The sequence below is a fragment of the Colobus angolensis genome, unplaced genomic scaffold (genome assembly GCF_000951035.1).
Source record: "Colobus angolensis palliatus isolate OR3802 unplaced genomic scaffold, Cang.pa_1.0 Scaffold28, whole genome shotgun sequence".
In the NCBI taxonomy this organism is placed as follows: Eukaryota; Metazoa; Chordata; class Mammalia; order Primates; family Cercopithecidae; genus Colobus; species Colobus angolensis.
The window spans coordinates 3101612-3124381 of NW_012116043.1; the positions used below are offsets into that span (position 1 = coordinate 3101612).

At 52.0% G+C, this 22770-nt stretch overlaps 1 protein-coding gene across 4 annotated transcripts in view; it reads left to right on the forward strand.

Moving 5' to 3' along the window:
• The window catches only part of SCARB1 (scavenger receptor class B, member 1), an 85749-nt gene that overhangs the window by 41473 nt on the left and 21506 nt on the right, over positions 1-22770 (forward strand). For all 4 annotated transcript variants that reach the window (XM_011948396.1, XM_011948397.1, XM_011948398.1 and 1 more), the window contains exons 2-7: positions 6016-6173; positions 8720-8861; positions 9428-9631; positions 11870-11965; positions 13529-13644; positions 15879-16045. In XM_011948396.1, the coding sequence (XP_011803786.1) occupies positions 6016-6173; positions 8720-8861; positions 9428-9631; positions 11870-11965; positions 13529-13644; positions 15879-16045 (883 nt within the window). The remainder of the gene's footprint in view (positions 1-6015; positions 6174-8719; positions 8862-9427; positions 9632-11869; positions 11966-13528; positions 13645-15878; positions 16046-22770) is intronic.

Genomic DNA, 22770 nt, shown 5'->3' on the forward strand with positions numbered 1-22770 from the left:
TCTTGAACTCCTGACCTCAGCTGATCCACCTGCCTCAGCCTCCCAATGTGCTGGGATTACAGGCGTGAGCCACCACGCCCGGCTACATTCCTTTCTTTAAAATTCTATTTTTGGCTCTTTAAATACATTTCTTTTTTTTTTTTTTTTTTTGAGACGGAGTCTCGCTCTGTCCACCAGGCTGGAGTGCAGTGGCGCGATCTTGGCTCACTGCAAGCTCCACCTCCTGGGTTCACGCCATTCTCCTGCCTCAGCCTCCCTAGTAGCTGGGACTACAGGTGCCAGCCACCGCGCCCGGCTAATTTTTTGTATTTTTAGTAGAGACGGGGTTTCTCCGTGGTCTCGATCTCCTGACCTTGTGATCCGCCCTCCTCGGCCTCCCAAAGTGCTGGGATTACAGGCGTGAGCCACCGCGCCCGGCCTAAATACATTTCTTTTTTACGCAATAGTAAACAACCAACCCATGCATTCCCTTTTCTGAATGAGTCAGATGCTGTGGTCTGGACAGATCACCCTGTGTTCAGCCACTCATCTGTTGACGGACACTTGGGTCGTTTTCGCCCATTGCGAACAATGCTGCTGTGCACATTCTTGTACGTGTTGTTGTTTGAACACCCATTTTCAGTTCTTTTTGGGTCTGTTCTGGGGAGTAGAGTTGCAGGGTCATACGGTAACTTTGTGTTTGACTGTTTGAGGAACAGTCAGACTGGTTTCCACAGTGGCTGTTCCACGTTACACTTCCGCTGGCAATGCACAAAGGTTTCAGTTCCCATACTCTTGCCAACACTTGTTATTTTCCATGAAAAAAAATTCTAGCCATCCTAGGGTGAGAAGTAGTGGCCCATTGTGACTTTGATTTGCATTTCCCTGATGATGTCAAGCACCTTTTCATGAGCTTGTTGGCCATTTGTGTATTTTCTTCGGAGAAAGGTCTTTTCAAGTCCTTTGCCCATTTGCAGTTAACCTTTTATTTTTTTAATTTCACATTTTAGTTTCAAAAGGGTTTTAGTGAAGTGTAGCATACGTATAGAAAAGCCCACATATAAAGGGAACAACACCATACATTTTTCAGTAAACACAGTCGTGGGTAATCAGCAACCAGATCAGGAAACAGAATTTTCACCCCCTTATCCCCCATCCTCCCAGGTGACCCCTGTTCTGGCTTCTATTGATACGTTAGTCTTGCCTGTTCTAGAATGTCACATAAATGGGATTATATGTGTATGCACATATCTGCCTTTTGATCAACATGATTGCATTATATTTTAAAGGTAGTAATAGTATTCATTTATTTATTTATTTTTACTTAAAATATACTGGAGGTTGTTCCATAGTGGTAAATATAGCATGTCATGGGTGTTCTTGTTGCTGTTGTTTTTTGTTCAGACAGGGTCTTGCTTTGTGGCCCAGACTGGAGTGCAGGGGCATGATCACAGCTCACTGTAGCCTTGAACTCCTGGGCTCAAGCGATCCTCCCAGCTCAGTCTCCTGAGTAGCTGGGACCACAGGTGCTCACCACCATGCCTGGCTAATATTTTTTGTATTTTTAGTAGAGACAGGGTTTCACCATGTTGCCCAGGTTGGTCTTGAACTGCTGGCCTCAAGAAATTCTCCTGGCTTGGCCTCCCAAAGTCCTCGGATTGCAGGCGTGAGCCACCATGACTAGCCTAATTTGATGGCTTGTATTGGATATATATACTTCACCTACATGTCAACCAAAATCAAAATAGCTGGGCCAGGTCATATCAGTCCTCCATCCTGGTCCCCAGCAGCCACCGGTCTGGCTTCTGTCTCTAGAGTTTTCCCTTTCCCTGATGTTGTGGAAATGGTGTTGTATAGTATGATTCTTCTTTTCTTTTTTTTACTTGGGGTAGTGCTTCTGAAGCTCACCCGTTGTTGTGGCGTTTATCCATGGTCGGTTCTTTTTGATTGCCAAGGAGCATTCCATTGTGTGGATATGTGTGGCAATTCATTTATCTGTTGAGTTTCCGTCTATCAAATATGGACATATCATTCCATGTTTGTTTTTGGTGAACATTCAGGCAAGTTACGCTCTTAAAGGCTTCCCAGCCTTTGCACAGGCTGTGTCTTCTGCCAGGCACTCCTCCACCGTCTTCTTTTCCTAGCAAAGCCCAGCTCATTTTAAAATTCCCAGCTCAGATGTCCCTTCCTCCAGGCAGCCTTCCTGGGCTCAAAGGGTCTATTTCGCCAGATGGGAGGGAGTGGCATCCAACAAAGGCTTACCTTGGCATTCTGTCCCAACTTTGTGTTCCAGGGCCATGGTCTTTGACCTGGGGGTGGTGGGGACAGAATCACAGAATCAGCCATGTTAGGCAAAAGGCCACAGTGTCCCCACCACTGTTATCTAATCAGCTGCCTGGTCTAGTGTGGTGGAAAAAAGTCCTCCTGCTGATCAAAAGCAGGGCAGAGTCCATCCCTTAACCCAGGTGGAGGTGGGGCAGGGAAGGAAGGGTCACTTAATGACTGCAGGGCTGACCCTTTGGTGCCCGGGGTCTTCAGACCTTGTTCTAAGCACTTTACCTCCATGGACTCATTCAAACCTCACAGCAGCCCACGAGGCGACACTCTCCTTATGCCCATTGTATGGTTGAGGAAACTGAGGCTGGGAGAAGGTCAGCGACCTACCCCTGGTCACCCAGTTGGACAGGGCTGCGCTAATTTCCGAAGAGTCCCTTTGGGTAGTGTTGAAAGAATGGACTGAAACCCAGGGCCCGAAAGCCTCTTCTGTTGGAGATAGAGAGAGAGAGAGAGAGAGAGACATGGACACGCGGCCGGATCCCAGGACTTGGTTTAGCCCTGATTCATCTTCAGAACCAGGCTGAGCAGGCCAGGGGAGGAAGAAAGCATGGTGAGATTCCAAGGGAGAAAGGCATCTCCAGCCCAGCAGACTCTGCTGAGAAATCGGGTGGGAGAGGAAGGCCGCAAAGGGAAATTGAGGCTGCGTGTGTGTGTGTGCGTGTGTGTGTGCGTGTGTGTGTGATGGAGTCTTGCTCTGTCACCCAGGCTGGACTGCAGTGGTGTGATCACAGATCACTGCAAGCTCTGCTTCCTGGGCTCAAGTCATCCTCCCACCTCAGCCTCCCAAGCAACTGGGACTATAGGCACCTGCCATCATGGATGACTGATTTTTGTGTTTTGTGTAGCGATGGGGTCTCCATGCTCAGCTGGTCTTGAACTCCTGGGCTCAAGTGATCTGCCTGCCTCGGCCCCTCGAAGTGCTGGGATTACAGGTGTGAGCCACCGCACTGGGCCTTGTTTTGCTTTTTTAAAAAAGCAGTTTTATTAAGGTGTGATTGATATAAAACAATGGCACATATTTAATGTATGCAGGTTGATGGGCTGGTGCGTGCACACTGGGAAACCCGCCCCTGGGATGCAGGTGCTGCACACACCTGTCACCGCTACAGTTCCCTCCTGCCCCGCACTGTTTTCTGTGGTGAGAACATACAGTTCGCGCTCTACCTCCCTGAACACATTTCCCAGGGTTCTGGGTTTTGATGCTGGGTTTTCTATGGAGGGAGCACCAGCAGCTGGATGTGTCCCCCAGGCTGGAGAAGGGGCCTGGCCTGTGGTGAGCAGGGTCCCCAGGGCTGCAGGGTCTGTCCCAGACAGAGGGACCTGCAGTGCACGGGCTTGGAGGCTGGGTGAAGGCCAGGACTGAAGGAAGGGCTGGGCAATCGGGGCCTGAGAGTTGGGAGGGGCTGGAGCTGGTGCCTGTGAGCTGTGGTCGCATGGGGTGGCGGGAGCTGCCATGGGGTGGGGAGGGTGTTACTGAGGGGGCAGGACTGCTCTTTGAGCCAGCTTACATACCACTTCCTCCAGGAAGACCTCCCGGACTCCTCAGTGCCCTCCAACTATTGGTTATATCTGTCTCAGCGTTAGTTGTGCCTCAGTTTCCTAATCTGTAACATGGGAGTAATAATAGTGGAGGTGGCTGCCTCAAAGAGTCACGGTGCTGTTAAGAGGATGAGAACACCGTGAACAGCATCACCAGGCACGTGGTGCACCCCGGAAATGCTTGCTTCTATTACCTCTTTAATATTGAGTTTATGCACCTTCGTTTACACCTATGGGCTGCTCAGGTCTTAAGATGCTCCTTCTGGTGCTCGCGGCTAGGTAGGAAGATGCATTTATCAATAAACAGTTATGGCACTTGAAGGCAAGTCTCTGATCTCCTGGTTTTTCCAAGAGAACTCTGAAATCCAGATATTATATTACATCTTCCAGCTTCTTGACAATGAATTCAGCTTCTTCATTTACATGCCACGTAGGTCAAACTAGACACAGTGTCACCAGCTCCATCGTACAGATGAGAAACTTGAGGTTCACAGGGGCTGACTTGCCCAAGTGGCCCCATGGAGTGCGACCCAGGGCCTGGCTGCCTCCAAGTCTGCTCCTTCCAGGGGACGTGGGGCTGGCTCTGACTGGGCCAGCTCAGCTGTCTGCCTCCTATAGAGACTCCGTGTATTGGTTCTGGCTGTCTGGGGACAATGGGGGCGGCTGTCCTCGTCTTAGAAGGCCATGTTCAAAAGAGGGTGGAAGGTGATGCAGCCGCCTGGCCGCTTGGCTTTGCAACATCAGCTCTAATCTGATGGGCTGGGCAACATTTGCGAAGTGTTCACTATTGAAGAGCCTCCTTGGCTCAAGTGACCCTCCCACCTCAGCCTCCCAAGTAGCTGGGATTACAGGTGTCCCCAGCTAATTTTTAAAAAATTATTTTTTATAGGCTGGGCAAGGTGGCTCATGCCTTTAATCCCAGCACTTTGAGAGGCCGAGGCAGGCGGATCACTTGAGGTCAGGAGACCATCCTGGCTAACATGGTGAAACCTCACCTCTACTAAAAAAAAAAAAAAAAAATAGCCAGGTGTGGTGGTGGGAACTTGTAGTCCCAGCTACTTGGGAGGCCAAGGGAGGAGAACTGCTTGAACCCGGGAGGTGAAGGTTTCAGTGAGCCAAGATTGCACCACCGCACTCCAACCTGGGCAACAGAGTGAGACTCCCTCTCAAAAAATAAAATAAAACAAAAACAAATAAAAATACAAAAATTAGCCAGGCGTGGTGGTGGGGACCTGTAGTCCCAGCTACCCAGGAGGCTGGAGCAGGAGAATCACTTGAACCCAGAGGCGGAAGTTGCAGTGAGCCAAGATCATGCCACTGCACTCCAGCCTGAGCAACAGAGTGAGACTCCATCTCAAAAAAAAAAAAAAGAAATACAAATAAATAAATAAATAAATAAATAAAATTATTCTTTATAGAGATAGGGTCTTGCTATGTTGCCCAGGCTGGTCTCAAACTCCTGGGCTCCGGAGATCCTCCTACCTTGACCTTCCAAAGTTCTGGGGTTACAGGCATGAGCCACGGCACCTGGCCTACCTTTCACTTAGGTGGTGATTCTGTCTCAAATCCCGACCTCTCCCCAGTCCCTGCTGTGTTTTCTCTGTGCTCTGTCACGTAGCATGTGTTTTACCTGAGTTGTTTAGTGCCTGCCTTTCCCCCGCTACGGTAAAGCCCCACAGAGCTGGGCTTTTGGTCTGTCCTGGTCGCTCTCCCATCCCCAGCTCTTAGAACCTGCCCGGCACGTGGTAGTGCTCAGTGCGTGCTTGTTGAATGAATGAATGATTCACCTGGCCACATGGAGCTCATGTTCCTGCAGGGGACTCTCCCTGCCCTGAGACATCCGCTACCCTGAGCTCCAGCACCCCCTTTAGATGGTGCATAGGCCCCTGTTTGCCACAGTCCCTTGACTGGTGTCACATATTGCTGTCAGGACGTATTTTAAGAAGCATTATGACAGCATGGATAGGTGGCCTGTTTAATTCCATAAGCTCCAGGCGCGACGGCCTCATGTGCGAAGGGCTTTCCCAGCACCTCCTACCCCGAGCCACCGCCGAGGAGCCCCTTCCCTGGCCGGGCTCAGGCAGCTATTCCGGAGACTCGTGGTGGGGCGTGGGGCCCTCGTCACTCTCCTCACAGGCGTGCTTATCCCTTCCCCTGCAGAACGTGCGCATCGACCCCAGCAGCCTGTCCTTTAACATGTGGAAGGAGATCCCAGTCCCCTTCTATCTCTCCGTCTACTTCTTTGACGTCATGAACCCCAGCGAGATCCTGAAGGGCGAGAAGCCGCAGGTGCAGGAGCGCGGGCCCTACGTGTACAGGTGAGGCTGTGTCCAGGTGAGGGTGGAGGGGCCGGCTGAGGCTGGGCAGGGGAGGGGTCTCAGAATGGACGGGATGGGGAGGCTGCTGACCGAGCCCCAGAGATTTTTCCGGAAACAGGCAAGGCATACTTGGGAGAAGTGCTAGTCCCAGAGAAGTTTTTGTTTTAGGGTTTTTTTGTTTTTTTTTTTTGTAGAGATGGGATCTTGCTATGTTGCCTAGGCTGGTTTTAAGTCCTGGGCTCAAGCGATCCTCCGCCTCAGCCTCTCAAAGTGCTGGGATTACAGGTGTGAGTCACCAGACTTTACCTAGAGAGGTTCTTTATGGACCGATGGTGTGGTTCTGGGTGGAGGGTGCATATGTGAGAGACAGAGACACACACACGCACACATACACACATACATACACACACATACATACGTACATACACACACACACACACAACCAGGAGCACACCTACCCCCCGAACCCTGTCTGGGCCAGAGGACCGGGTGAGTCAGCACGGGAAGGGGTCAGCTGTTTGTGGAACATGCTGGCCCAGGGACCACAGAGCGGTGCCTTTGCTTTCTGCTTGCCGTGTCCCTGGCTGTGGCCTAGGGGAAGTGACTTCACCCCTCTGAACCGCAGCTTGCCCGTCTGCAGACTGGAGAGACACAAGAGCCCCTTCATGGGGTCATCGGGACACTCAGGATGCACGTGGAGCTCTGAGATGGCTGGGGGATGTGCCTGTTACAACGCCCTTACCTCCTGGAGTCTTCACAGCACCTCCCCTCCTCCACACCCCCGCTTCCCAGCTCACAGGCGGAGGAGTAGGGGCTCCGAGAGGAGCGCTGACTTGCTCCCGGCACATGGTGTTCCAGGGATGGGGTGGGCAGAGGGTGTTCCCGCTGTTGGAGACCCACAGTTTGGTTCTGGGAAGGCCAAGATGAAAACCTAGCAAATGTGCCTGAGGTTTGGGAGTAGGAAACATGAGTCAGCTGCTGCATCCCATTCACTCATTCGCTCGTTCATTTAACAAATGTTTATTGAGCACCTACTAGGTGTTGGCTGCCATTCTAAGCACAGGGGACCCAGCAGCGGACAGAATGGGTAAAAATGCCAAAGCTCTCTATACTCCTTCATTCTGTGAGCACTGATTGAGCACCTCCTGTGTGCTGGGGGCGCAGGCAGACCAAGGCCCTGCCTCACCAAGCTGACATTCTGATGGGGAGAGAGTAAAGAAGTGGACAAATAAGGTGAAATCAGGCAGCCATCAGTGTTGTGCAGACAAAACAGTGTGAAGCTGGAGTGCAGGAGGGAGGGTGGCCATGGGGCCCAGTCTGACTGGAGGGTCGGAAGCACCTCTGCAAAGGGACACTCACTGGACCTGCATGGTGGGGAGAGAATCCTGGGCAGAGCATGTCCAAAGGTCTGAAGGCTGGGAACAGAGCCTGTGCGGCTGGGGTTACGAGGGAGGGAGACAGTGGAGAGATGAGACCTGAGCCTTGCTGAGGTCCTCAGAGGTCGCGTTAGGAGCCTGATTTTAACCTGCATGCAAAGTGGGGTTGTGGTCCAGAGCATGGCACGATCTGATTTCCACTTTTTTTTTTGAGACGGAGTCTCTCTCTCACCCAGGTTGGAGTGCAGTGGCGCGGTCTTGGCTCACTGCAACCTCCGCCCACTTCTTTACTCTCTCCCCATCAGAATGTCAGCTTGGTGAGGCAGGGCCTTGGTCTGCCTGCAGGTTCAAGCAGTTCTCCTGCCTCAGCCTCCCGAGTAGCTGGGACTACAGGCGCCCGCCACCTCGCCCGGCTAGTTTTTTGTATTTTTTAGTAGAGACGGGGTTTCACCGTGTTAGCCAGGATGGTCTCGATCTCCTGACCTCGTGATCCGCCCGTCTCAGCCTCCCAAAGTGCTGGGATTACAGGCTTGAGCCACTGTGCCCAGCCATTTTTGTATTTTTAGTAGAGACGGGGTTTCACCATGTTGGCCAGGCTGGTCTTGAACTCCTGACATCCGGTGATCCGCCCACCTCGGCCTCCCAAAGTGCTGGGATTACAGGCGTGAGCCAGCACTCCCGACCTGATTTCCATTTTTCGAAGATTCTTCTGGATGGTGGAGAATGACTTGGAGAGAGGGGAGATCATAATGACAGCAGCGGCAACAGTCACGGCAGTCAGTGTTTACCTCGTGCTTTCTCTGCACCCGGTGGCTGTGTTGATAGCTTTCCGGGTATCTGATTGCTTTACTGTGGGGAGTGTTTAATCCCTACAGCTGCCCCCTGAAGTAGGGCTTGTGATTACTTCCCTCTGTAGATGGAGAGGCAATGGCCGTGTTGGGTGAGGGAGAGCAGAATGAGGCCGGCTGAGTGGCAACACCGTGTCCTGCGGTGGGCGGGCGCAGGGAGGGACAGATTTGGCGGAGGGGCCGAACTCAGCTCTGGCTGTGGGGCCGGAGGTGTGCACAGACATCCAGGGCCCCTGCTTCCCAGGCAGGCGCTACAGGCAAGTGCAAGGGAAATACCCCACACAGCAGGGCGAGGCGTCTGACCCGCTGGTTTCCCCCACAGGGAGTTCAGGCACAAGACCAACATCACCTTCAACAACAACGACACCGTGTCCTTCCTCGAGCACCGCACCTTCCAGTTCGAGCCCTCCAAGTCCCACGGCTCGGAGAGTGACTACATCGTCATGCCCAACATCCTGGTCTTGGTGAGGCTGCCCTGTGGCCCACGCCGCCTCACACCCTGGCCTCGTCCCCTGTCTCTCCTCCCGCCTGCCCCTTGTGCAGAGAGCAGTCTCTGAGGTGGTGGGAGCGTGAGGACTCACGCCTGGTGGGTGGCTCTCGGCCCCATGCTGTCTCCGCCACCCGTCGTGGGTTCTGAGTTTCCCAGGTGGGTCCACCTGTCTTGGTTTGGAAGTCCTGGCCAAACTATTTTTTTTTCCTTTTCAATTTACATTTCTGAGATCTCCAAAAGGGGCTGTCTTGTTGGGGGCTCAGCCACAGGCCCACCTCTGGGACTGGGGCTGGAGTTCACTCAGCCTGAGTCCAGTGGTGTGCAAGGGGGAGAAGGGGTCCTTGGGAGCACATGTGGCCTTGGCACTGGAGGAGCAGAGGGTGGTTTTGGTGTCCCGGACGCCCCACGTGGTCACTTCAGGGGCCTCCTGCACCCCAGCATTTCCCTTCATGGGTTCTTTGCTGTGAGGCCCAGCTGGGGCCGAGGGAGGATGGGCCAGCCACCTCCAGCCTCTGACACTAGTGTCCCTTCGCCTTGCAGGGTGCGGCGGTGATGATGGAGAATAAGCCCATGACCCTGAAGCTCATCATGACCTTGGCATTCACCACCCTCGGCGAACGTGCCTTCATGAACCGCACTGTGGGTGAGATCATGTGGGGCTACCAGGACCCCCTTGTGAACCTCATCAACAAGTACTTTCCAGGCATGTTCCCCTTCAAGGACAAGTTCGGATTATTTGCTGAGGTACGTGTGGCCTGGTGAGAAGCCAAACATTCAGGCCTGTGTCCTGTCTTCCCCTCACACAGCCTGGACACTGGTCACCAGCTTGCTTTGTAGCTGGCTGGGGGTCTAGCGGCTGTGGGTTGTAAGTAGCCGAGAACCTGACTCAAACTGGCTTAAGTGAAATGGAGAATGTTGGGGCTCATGGAACTGAAAATGCTAGGATTGGATTCAGGTACAGCTTGATCCAGGCTCAAATGATGTGATTGGGCCTTAGCTTAGCAAATTGGAGGCTTTGCCGGAAGAAGGGGGCGTGGCTGCTTGGGAGTAAGATCACAAGCTGACTCTTAATCTTGACTCCTGGCAACCTGGTAGGGTCACTGATTGGGCTTTGGAGCCAACATCTCGTCCGTGGAGGGTCTACCCTGACCTTGGCTCCCTCACTGCAGGTTTCCATGAGTTCTTGCGACTGCTCCAGCCTCAGCCATCTCTCTGGTCTCTGTTGATCAGGGTAAAGTGCTGGGGGGGATATTGTGGTGCTGCATGTGATAGATAGTATGTTTTTGTCAAGGGTGACGGGCTCCTGTCGTGTGGGTAAATTAGCAAGTTTGGGCTAAGTGGCATGATTCTGTAAAAGCATCTTGTAAATCCTGAAGTGCTTTGCAAATGAAAGTTATTACAAAGTCCCTAGTTTAGTATAATCTACATTTGACCACATATAATGAAAACCTCACAAGAGCAGTCTAGTGGTAGGCTGTTCAGTGTCGGTGTGGTGACTTCATGGTCTTCAGTGATCTGGAAGCCTTCTACTACTCTGCTCTGCCATCCTTGGCATGTGGTTTTCATCCTCACGATAACCTCATCGTCCAACTTGGCTGCTAGAGTGTCAGCGATCACATCACATTCCAGGTAGCACAGCAGGAAGGAAGAATTGGTGGGGCTTTGGGGAGCAGATGGAGGAATTGCGGGTAAAACAGCATGTCCCAGTTGCCTCCCTTTTAGGGAGGAAGAAAACCAATGTCCACTTGCTTTCTATTAGCCAGAACTGAGTCACGTGGCCACAACTAGCTCCAGGGGAAGCTGGCAAGGTAGCCTTTTAGCTGGGTGTGCTGATACTCTGAGTACGGTTTGGGTTTTGTTATGAAGGAGTAAGGAGAGACTGGGCTTTGGGTAGTAACTTGCAGTTTCTGATGCTCTCTGTCTATTATCATGATCATTTAGGGATCCTGTTGAGTGATGATTTATTAATAATAACAATAATAATGGAAATAAGGACCAGCATTTTGAGCTCTTACTGTGCCCAGGGCACCGTACCTGGCCCTTTTTGCATATGAGCCCCTTTAATTCTCCCCTTTGTAGTGGCTCTGGTTATTCTTGGCTCCACATGGGCAGGTGACAGACACACACGGGAGGCTGGGCCAGGGACTTGTGCTGGCTCCTGCCCTGGAGGTCTGTGATGGGTGCAGCCACTTGGCCGGGCAACCTTGGAGCTCCTCAGTGTGCTTCACCCTGCAAAGCACTTCCAGATATTTCTTTTAGTCACTCAGACCATTTTATGCTTTGCATGCCTTTGGGATTAGAAACCAGCTTCTGGGAAATGCTCTCGGAGCACCAAAGCCTGGGCGCCCATCAAGAAATGCCCCACAAACCGTGACGGTCAGGACAGGCCGGGTTGTGCTGCTGTGATAGGCAGCCCCAGAATCTCCGTGACTTAGAACAACCAGGACTTACTCCTTTGCTTGCACTCCACGTCCAGTGTGGGTAACTGGGGCACCCTCGCTTGTGGTAGTCACTTGGGGACCCAGGCCGAGGGAGGCTGTCTTGACACACACCTCTTTGGCTGCTATAGCAGTGGCAGAGAGCCTGGTGAAAGGCGTGTGCACAGTCCTTAAAGCGTTCCCCCAAGTGACATGCCACTTCTCCTTTTTCATTGCTCCGGGAGCTGACCTGGCCATGTTTATTTTATGCTGGAGTAGGGTATGGTGGGGGTGATCTGCCATTCACCTGGGAGGAAAGCTAGGTTCTCCCAGAGTTAGGAAGGGAGGGTGTAAACTGCAGCCATAGAACCCGGGACCGTTCCTCCGAGAAAGCTCCCAAGCCTCCTCTCAGTCCCCAGACACTGGGCATGTGGCAGTGAACCAGATGCCGGGGGCCCTTTCCTTCTGGTGGAGGGGGAGGAGGGCTCAGCCCAGAATGTTCAGACCAGGCGAGCTCAATGGTAGGCCCGAGCCTTAACGATGCTGTTCCCTGCTGTGTCTGCAGCTCAACAACTCCAACTCTGGGCTCTTCACGGTGTTCACGGGAGTCCAGAACATCAGCAGGATCCACATCGTGGACAAGTGGAACGGGCTGAGCAAGGTGAGGGGTGAGAGGCGAGGGCCCCTGGAGAGGGGAGGGTGGGCCGGCCGTGGCTGCTCGGGAATGGCAGGGACCACAGGGCTGCTTCTTCCTTTGTCATGAAGAGGGTGCTGGGAGGATGAACACTCTCAGAGTTGGAGAAGGGATTTTACCTCTGGTTAAATCTTGACCAGCCAGAGGGGCAGGAGGGGTTAGTGCTTCTTACTGAGCACCTGGCGTCTGCTGGGAATGGAGTGCTTTCTTCTTTTCGGTTCTTTACTTAACAAAAATGTTTTGAAAGCCGGGCGCCATGGCTCATGCCTGTAATCCCAGCACTTTGGGAGGCCAAGGCAGGCAGATCACCTGAGGTTAGGAGTTCGAGACCAGCCTGACCAACATGACAAAACCCCGTCTCTACTAAAATACAAAAAATTAGCCGGGCTTGGTGGTGCATGACTGTAATCTCAGCTACTCATGAGCTGAGGCAGGAGAATCACTTGAACCCGGGAGGTGAAGGTTGCGGTGAGCCGAGATTGTGCCACTGCACTTCAGCCTCAGTGAGAAGAGTGAAACTCAGTCTCCAAAAAAAAAAAAGAAAAGAGATTCACATTACAAAATAATACGAGAGAGAGACAAGTGCCCTCAGTATCACCTCCCACCCCTACCCCTCGCCCCAGAGGAAACCCACAGTTACCAGTTTGGGATATATTCTTCCCGTCCATTTTTACCCATGTGCACATCTGTATGTACACAGAGAAATATGGAATTGTTTCTTCTTTGAACATCCTGAAATCATACTACGTGCATTGTTTGGCAACTTGCTTTTTTCACCTTCGTGACCTTTTCTCAATATGCGTGAAAATGATCGTGCGATTTCCCACTACCCGCTCCCCGTGGTAGTTACTGCAAAGCCCGTGAGGGCTGGGGACAAATCGTACCCCAACCAGTGCCCAGAGTGGCCAGAATCACCATCTGCAACCGGCAGTAGCCATTCATGATAGATGGAGTTCACCTTCATTGTGGCTTGTATATTCCAATATACTGTACATGTGCACGTGATTAGAAACCTCCTCATCATGTGGAAGATTGGAAAGCGAGCAGTCGGATTTGTCGAGTCTGGGTCTCGCTCCCCAGAGGCAGTTAACCTGATGGGTTCTGTTTCGGGGTTGCCTGGTGGTGGCCACCATTATGATTTTAAGTAGTTTGCCTGTGTGCCGATTGTTTTTTTAGGAGGTGCCTATTGACTTCCGCTCTGAGGGCTGAGCACAACCGCGCCCCACCTCTCACCCCACCTGCTCACCGCACTTCTTTCCAGATTGAGGCTGGAGATGCGGGTGAGAGGCCTATTTTGCAGATGAAAGAACTGAGTCCCCAGCAAAGTTACACATTCAGAGGTCTGGGAGTGGGAAGCTGTGGTAGGCGTTCTGTCTGTCTGTCTACACAGCCTGCCAGCTTCCCACCGTGCCAGTATTGCGAATTGAGTGGCCATGTGTGCGCCAGGGTGAGTTAGGTGTGCAGCGCCTGAGAGGCCTTATTAAGGAGCCTTGGCCCCACTGAGGGGTCTGGTCTGGATGCTTCCCGCAGGTTGACTTCTGGCATTCTGATCAGTGCAACATGATCAATGGAACTTCTGGGCAAATGTGGCCGCCCTTCATGACTCCTGAGTCCTCGCTGGAGTTCTACAGCCCTGAGGCCTGCCGGTAATCACTGGGACACGGGGCCTCCTGAGTTTCCTGGGCAGCTCATGGGCAAATTCTGTGGTGCTGGCTGTGCACTTGGAAAGCATTTCACTCATCGTGGATTTGACTCAGTAGCCCTTGGCACCAGCTTGAATTCTCTTTGGCCACACCACCAAGAGCCAAACTCCAGCTGCCAGTGCCTCTGCACGGCCCAAAGAGAGGTTGCTGCTGGTGGTTTGGAGCCAGGTGGTGCTGGGCTGGGAGGAGGGGGCAGGACATGTCAAGGTCACAGGGGGCCATGAAATGGAGGCGAGAGGTGGGCTCCCCCTGGCGTCTGGCTGGTGGCCCCCGCGACCATCTGGGTGCTGAGACATAGCTGGCTCTACTTGGCCCCTTCAGGCTCAGCTCTGTGTCCCATGGTCCCAGTTGTGAGGTAAGAGTAGACAGTGGGTGGCTCCTGCAGCCGTTTTCTGGAGGCCTTGCTATGTCTTGTTCCATTCTGGTCACTCTGGAAAAGTCCTGTACTTGGGGATTCACTCATGTGGATCTTGACTTATCTGCCCTCCCAGCAAACCCTATGTGCCAGGTGCCTGGCAGTGAGAGGGTGGGCCAAGTCTCTGTTCCCCAGGAGGTTGTGTCCTATCAGGGCAACTCAGGCAAATGCCCAAACACTAGAGTGTCAGAGAGTGACAGTGCTTTTGCTCTGTGTGGCCACTTTTTACTGTTTTAAGTTATTACTTATTTATTTATTTTATTTTTTAGAGATGGGGGTCTCGCTATGTTGCCCAGGCTAGTCTTGAACTCCTGGCCTCAAGGGATCCTCCTGCTTCAGCCTCCCAAAGTGCTGGGATTGCAGGTGTGAGCCACCGGACCCAACTGACTTTTTAAAAGCTGAATTTTAAACTTAAAGAAAAGTTGCATGAGAAATACAAGTGGCCCCCGTGTCCCCTTCACCCAGGTTCACTAGCTGTGTCAAGCCGCCCATCCCCTCCTCTCGCTGAGTGTCGTTTTCCTGAACCATCTGAGAGTAGGTTGGAGGCTGTGTGCCCCCTTACATCCAAATACTTAGTGCGTGTTTTCCAGAAATGAGGACATTTTCTTACATAACCACAATGCTGTTATCGAAATGAGGAAATTTGACATTGACATAATACTATTATCTAAGCTGGCATTTTCCTATAAATCAAAATATGCAAGGCACACATGCAATTTAAAATTTTTTAGTGGCTGCATTAATGCAAGTAACAAGAAATTGGTGAAATTATTTTTAATAATGTATTTTATTTGACCTCATATATCAAAAATAGGATCATTTCAAGTGTAATTGATGAGTTTTTTTTTTTTTTTTTTGCTAGCAAGTGTTAGAAATCTGGAATGTATTTTACACTTGCATCTCAATTTGGACTTGCCCCATGTCAAGGGCAGGATGGACAGCCACGTGTGCTGAGTGGCTGTCCTGGACAGAGTGGGTAGCACAGTGCATGTTCAAGTTCAGAAGTGCTTTTGAGAAAGTGCAGGAGCATAAACGGATGGAGGGTGGATGGAGTGGGTGTGGGAGATGGTGCTGCCACCCGAGGAAGTGACAGCTGAACTGAGATCTGACTGAAGGGCTGAAGTCTGGTGGATGAAGATGCGAGAAGAGACTGGTCTTAGGCAGAGGGAGCGGCGATGCAAAGGGCCTGGAGCAGGAGTGAGTGTGCTTAGGAACTGCAGGGAGGCCCTGGGCACAGGAAGGTGAGGCAGGGCTGAGTAGAGCGGATGCCGGGGCTAGATAAGGACAATGAATCCTAATGGTAGGTTAGACTAGAAAGGGTCACAGATTTTCAGCAGGGGCATGATATATTCTGTTCTTTTTTTGATTTCATAACTTTCAAAAACAATTTTTGTGTTTTAGAGACTGGGTCTCACCATGTTCCCCAGGCTGGTCTCAAACTCCTGGGCTCAAGTGATCCTCCCACCTCGGCCTCCCAAAGTGCTGGGATTACAGGTGTGAGCCATAATGCCTGGCCTCTGTTCTTTTGTAAAACTCCGTCTGGCTGTGGCTAATGCATTGGTGTGGGTAGGGAGGCAGAGTCAGAGCAGAGAGGCCCGTTAGGAGGTCGCTGCAGCTACCTGGGTGAGAGATGGGGGTGGTTTGGACCCGGGAGGTGGTAGCGCCCGTGGGGAGAAATGACTGGATCTTGGCAGCCTTCGGCAGGGCCTGGCTCTGGCCGCCGGGTTTGGGTGTCCCCTCTCACCCTGTCTGTCCCCTGCAGGTCCATGAAGCTAATGTACAAGGAGCCAGGGGTGTTTGAAGGCATCCCCACCTATCGCTTCGTGGCTCCCAAAACCCTGTTTGCCAATGGGTCCATCTACCCACCCAACCAAGGCTTCTGCCCGTGCCTGGAGTCTGGAATTCAGAACGTCAGCACCTGCAGGTTCAGTACGTGCTGTCCCCTGTGCTGGGATGGCGGGAGGGTGCGAGGGTGGGGCCAGCTGAGGGTTTATCTGCCCCGTGCTGTCTGCTGAATCTCTGGCCTCTGTACTCTTGATAATCCCATTAGGCTGAAGATAATGAGGCCGCAGGAAGACGATTTGAAAAGGAAGAAATGCCAGGTCTATTAGTTGCTACCACAATAAATTGCCATGAACTTCATGGCTTAGAACAACACACACTGGTTATCTTGCAGTTCTGTAGTTCAGAAGTCCGCGTGGCTCTCACTGCACTCAGATCAAGGAGGCTGTGTTCCTTCTGGAGGCTCTAGGAGAATCTGCATCAGCCTTTTCTGGCTTCTGGGAGGCCTCTCTGTGTTTCTTGGCTTCTGGGCCCTTCTTCCACCTTTGAGGCCAGCAACACAGCATCCTTCTGATCCACTCTGTCCTCAGATCTCTTCCTCTGCTCCTTCTTCTGCCCCCTCTTCCAGTTCTAAGGACCCTTAAGACCACATCGTGCTCTCCTGGATACCCCAGGACAATCTCCCCATCTTGTTTATTTATTTATTTTTTTTGAGACAGACTCTCACTCTGTCACCCAGGTTGGATGTAGTGGTGCCATTTCAGCTCACTGCAACCTCCTCCTCCCAGGCTCAAGTGATCCTCCCACCTCAGCCTCCCGAGTATCTGGGACCACAGGTGAGCGCCACCACACCTGGCTAATTTTTTGTATTTTTGGTAGAGACGGGGTTTCACCATGTTGCCCAGGCTGGTCTTGAACTCCTGACCTCAAGTGATCCGCCTGCCTCGGCCTCCCAAGGTGCTGGGATTACAGGTGTGAGCCACCGCGCCTGGCCTATTTTTATTTTTTGAGACAAGGTATCACTCTGTAGCCTGGAGCTGGAGTACAGTGGTACGATTATAGCTCACTGCAGCCTTGACCTCATGGGCTCAAGCGATCCTCCTGCCTCAGCCTCCTGAGTAACTGGGACCGCAGGTGTGGGCCACAATACCTAGCTCGTTTTATTTTTGTAAACTCTTTGTAGCGATGTTGTCTCACCATGCTGCCCAGGCTGGTTTCAAACACCTGGCCTCAAGTGAGCCACCTGCCTCTGCCTGTTAAAGCAGTGGGATTACAGGTGTGAGCCACTGTGTCCGGCCCAATTTCTGAACCTTCAAGGCAGCTGCTGAGCAGGCCCAGTGCCCCTTTGCCCTGTGACGTGGCATAGCCATGGGTTCTGGGGCTTAGGGCATGGACGTGTCTAGGGGGCTGCTCCTCTGCCCTCCCACACCGTGATTTGGAACTTGAGAGTGAGGCTTGGTGGGAAGGACCCTTCACCCATTCTGAGATGAAAAGAGGCTGGCGAGGGTGTGTGTGTCACATCACATCCTCTTGTTCCGCGGTGTGGGCGGCTAGGCAGATGTGATGATTGCTGCTAGAGTCGTGTCCCCTGACGTTGTTGTGTCTCAATTGTGTGCCAGTCCCTGAGGCACCCCCGCCTCAAGTTGCTCAATTTGGACCCTCAGGTGTCAGTTTGATTCCCTGTCCTCACCCGGCTCTTCCAGTGTGTCAACAAGCCCAGATGGCTTTACCTCCAGGTTGAGTCTTCACTCCTTCCTCTCTTGCCTCCCACCCCAACCCCCCGCCTCATGGTCCAGCCCACGGACACGTCCTTCCTGGTGATCCAGTCCCTTCAGTAGCTCATCCCTCAACGCAGCATTGCCGCCATACCATCCATCCCCTAGACCATCCAGTGCGGTCACTGCTGGCCTCTTGGGGCTGTTTAAATTGAAATTGATTTAAACAAAATCAAATTAAAAGGCAGTTCCTTGGTTGCAGTGGCCGGAAGTCAAATGCTCGTATGCTGTGTGTGTCTAGCAGCTAGTGTCTTGGATAGCACAGACAGAGAACATTTCCATCATCATAGGAAGTTCTGTAGCACTCCCAACAGCAGCCAAGAGATCTTTTAACAATGCTGGCCGGGTATGGTGGCTCACATCCGTAATCACAACCCTGTGAGAGGCCAAGGTGGGAGGATCACTTCAGGCCAAGAGTTCAAGACCAGCCTGGGCGATACAGCAAGACCTCTTTCTAGAAAAAAAAAAAAAAAAAATTAGGCATAGTGGTGCACGCCTGTAGTCCTAGCTACGTGGAAGGCTGGGGTGGAAGGATGGTCTAAGCCCAAAGGTCGAGGCTGCAGTGAGCTGTGATCACCCTACTGCACTCCAGCCTGGGCAACAGAGCAAGACCCATCTCAAAAAAAAAAAAAAATGGAGATTGCCACTGTACTCTCCAAATGTCTGGCAGCTCTGTCTGTATTCATAGTGAAGTCCAAACTCCTACCGTGGCCCTGGGCCCTGCAGGATCCAGCCCCTACCGACCTCTCTGAAGCACCCAGCCCCCGCTGGCCTCTCTGACTTCATTTCTCCCGACACGTCCCCTGTTCGTTATTCTCCAGCCCTGCTGGCTTCACTCTTTTTCTAAAATATACCAAGGTCAGTGCTGCCTCAGGGCCTTTGTGTGGGCTGCTTCCCCTGCTTGGAGAGCTCTTTATCTGGACTTCTGAGTGGCTCATCCCTCACCTTCTTTTGGTCTGCATGCAAATGCCACCTCCCCCAGGAGGCCTCCTCTGATTTCCTGTTCTAAAGTTGCCCCCTCTCCTGCCTGCTGCTCCCCATGGCTTCCTCTTGTCTTCTTGGTGCTCATTGCTCCCTGAAATCATGGACTGTGGATTTTATCTTCTTCTTCATTGCCCTTTCCATTCACTGTCATCCCTGGAGTCAGGGCCCCAAGCTCCTCTTCTTGGTTTTATTCTTAGCTTCTAGAGCTGTGCCCCGCATGTAACGGATACTCATACAGTATTTGAATATAGGGATGGTGAGTGTGTTCTGTACTTAGGAAATCGAGGCCTGAGGCTGGATGCGACCAAGGTCACAGGGTTGGTAGGACCGGAAACGGCCCTCTATTTGACTGTGTCTTGCCTTCTGGGAGCCTTTTTGGTTGAAGCGCCGTCCTCCAGCTGGAGACAGCGACTCGAAAGGACTGGTCTGCAGCGGGGGTCAGGAGGAGGGACTGTAAACAGACAGGATGTTTCCCCCATTTCAGGCAGAATGGAGCAGCCTGTGAGCAGATGGTTTGGAGCTGGGGCCGGGGTCGCCCGCCGCTGCCTCCTGTCCTGTCTGGCCCGCCTGGGCAATGGCCTCTGCTTGCTTCATTCTTTGCTGGTATCAGCGGGGATTTCTGCTAGTAAGGTTGAGGATGTTACACACCCAATAGGTGTGCTACAGCAACTGTCGCAGTGGCAGATGCTGGACTCCACTTGATTTAGAACAAAAGGGTACTTCTTGGTTTGCGTAATGAAAAATTCCAGGGCAGATCCCTGTATTAGGCACAAATCCAGAACTTAGATGTTGCCTGGAAGCTGCCTCTGCCAAGTCCCATCTCAGTTTTCTGCTGGACTGGCTTTGCTGCCAAGCAGGCTCTCCCTCCTGGCTGCCTGTGGAGGCTCCAGGCTCACCTCTGCCCAGCTCCGAGTCCTGCAGAAAGGGGGCCACCTATGTTTCCTTCACTCCAGCAGAAGTTCCAGGGTTTGCTCTAATTGGTCTGCCTGGCACCCATGCCCAGCTGTAAACCAATCACGGTAGCTGAGGTGGACTGTGCTGATTGGCTGGGCTTGTGTCACATGATCAGCTGGCTCCTGGGTAAGCTGGCCCCACTCGAAGCACAAGGCTGAAAGTAGGGAAGGTCTAAGTAGGGGTGTAGGTACCAGGAGAAGGGAGAGAAATGACATACCCACCCCCTCCAAGGGCTTGGGACGAGGTGTGCCCTGCCTTCTCTTTCAAAAGCACAAGGGAATTTTAAAATACTTATTTAAATAAAGTTTTTTCTTTTCTTTATTTATATTTTTGAGATAAGGTTTCACTCTGTTGCCCAGGCTCAAGTGCAGTAGTGCAATCACAGCTCACAGCAGCCTTGACCTCCTGGGCACAAATGATTCTCTGACCTCAGCCTCCCAGGTAGCCGGGAGCACAGGTACACACCACCACACCTGGCTAATTTATTTTATCTTATTTTAAAATTTTTTTGTAGAGATGGGGTTGTGCCGTCTTGCCTGGGCTTAGTTTTTGCTTTTAAATAAAATATACATAGATACAATTAAGTTCCCAGATGACTCATGCAGTTTTGGGGGTTTTTTGCTTTGTTTTTTTTTGAGACAGGGTATCACTGTCGCCCAGGCTGGAGTGCAGTGGTGCCATCACGGCTCACAGCAGCCTGACCTCCATCACTCAACTGATCCTCTTACTTCAGCCTCCCGAGTAGCTGGGACTACAGGTGGTTGCTACCATGCCCAGCTGATTTTTAAATTGTCTTTAGAGACGGGGTCTCACCATATTGCCCAGGCTAGTCTTGAAGTCCTGGGCTCAGGCGATCCTCCCACCCAAAGTGCTGAGATTACAGGCATGAACTGCTGCGCCTGGCTGACGTGTGCAGTTTGAAACTTCACAAAGTGAATGCACCACGTGGCCAGCACCCTGACCGAGAAACAGACATGACAGGCCTTGGATGCCCCTCGCGGTCCTCCCACCGCCCTGGTGTCCAGCCCCAGAGCTCAACTGGTTTGCATCTTCCTGTGAATAGCCCATAAACCTAGATTCCTTTCCCTCCTTTTCTGGCCTGTGCACCCCTTAGCACCCTGGTGCGATTTGTCTGTGATGTTGTGGGTGGTTGCAGCTCCTCCTCTTCATTGCTGTGTGGTGTTCCATCGTGGGCATTCGTGGTGCACACGTTTCATTTGGGGCACCTATGTCTGTGTTTCTGTGGCATGTTATCTAAAGAGTAAAGGTACCCATGCCTTTGCCTTTCTGGGCCTTGAAATCTATTGGACTCAGACAACTCCCTCATCTCAAACCTCCCTGTTGCGTGAGGGCGTCCGACTTGCCTCATAGAGCCAACTAATTATCATCTGTGGCAATCCTGGGCAATTATGTCTGGCTAGGTATGCCATAAAGCTATAAATTAATTACCACTTATTGCTGGGAAGATCTCTCTCGATGTGTTTGGTAATAAAATTGGAAGAAACACGTGCGTGGGTCCATGCAGGCTCAGCCTCTGAAATAAGGGCGGGGGCTGACAAGTTGCCTCATCCCACCTCAGTCTCCACCTGGGGCTGTGGGTAGGCCAGGGCTTGTTTGAGATTCCTCCAGAGTCTGGCTCCGTGGCTGCCTCCTCCACGGAGGAGGCATGAGAAGCGCGTTTTCCAAATTGTGGAAGACACTGTCCCTGCGGGTGCTTGGGATGGCTTCAGAAGGTCCAAGGAGGTGAGAGAGAGCTTCTGGGTCCATCCTCTTTTCCTCCTTGCCATCACGTGCAGGAGAAGGTCTCTGTTGATGCTGAGGACTTGAAGAGCCTTCTATACTCATCAACCTTTTTTATTTTTTCTTTTAACAGAAAAAGAGCAGGGCTCCCAGTTAAAGCCTCATGCAGTAACAGGTTCTAGTTAGAACTTACAACATCATTATTTTTCACAGTGTTTATTCAAATATGTCCCTTTTTTTTTTTTTTTTTTTGAGACACAGTCTTGCTCTGTTGCTGAAGCTGGATTGCATTGGTGCAATCTTGGCTTACTGCAACCTCTGGAAACTATCGTCCAGGCTGGAGTGCAGTGATGCGATCTCAGCTCACTGCAGCCTCCACAACCTCTGCCTCCTGGGTTCAAGCAATTCTCCTGCCTCAGCCTCCCGAGTAGCTGGGATTACAGGCCCATACCATGCTCGGCTAATTTTTGTATTTTTAGTAGGGACGGCGGGGGGGGGTCTCACCATGTTGCCCAGGCTGGTCTTGAACTTCTGACCTCAAGTGATCTGCCTGCCTCGGCCTCCCAAAGTGCTGGGATTACAGGTGTGAGCCACAGTGCCTGGCCCAAATATGTACTTTCTAATTGCGGCAAGTGTTTGCACAGCTGTAAAGCTTCCCTTTAAAATACAGAGATTTGGCGGGGCGCAGTGGCTCAAGCCTGTAATCCCAGCACTTTGGGAGGCCGAGACGGGCGGATCACGAGGTCAGGAGATCGAGACCATCCTGGCTAACACGGTGAAACCTCGTCTCTACTAAAAAAATACAAAAAACTAGCCGGGCGTGGCGGCGGGCGCATGTAGTCCCAGCTACTCGGGAGGCGGAGGCAGGAGAATGACGTCAACCTGGGAGGCGGAGCTTGCAGTGAGCTGAGATCCGGCCACTGCACTCCAGCCTGGGCGACAGAGCGAGATTCCATCTCAAAAAAAAAAAAAAAAAAATACAGAGATTTAAGGAAGGCGCTGGCAGTTGTTTCAGAGCAGCACATTATATAACAGTACAGGGGGCATTCAGATGTGATGAAATTGAAAAGGTACTGGGATGAATGATGCTTGAGAAACCTTAAGGGCAGGGATGCACAAGGACTGAGAAGAGGAAGCCCGACATCGATAATCCCAGCTTTTATTTCAAACCAGTGCCTGGCTTTGCTAAGAAAAGCAGAGATAGTAGAGATGGGGTTTCACCATGTTGGCCAGGCTGGTCTCAAACTCCTGACCTCATGAGCGGCCCGCCTCGGCCTCCCAAAGTGTTGGGATTACAGACATGAGCCACTGCGACTGGTCTTTTTTTTGGAATAAAGTTTGCTCTTGTTGCCCAGGCTGGTGCGCAAGGCGCGATCTCGGCTCACTGCAACCTCTGCCTCCTGCGTTCAAGCGATTCTC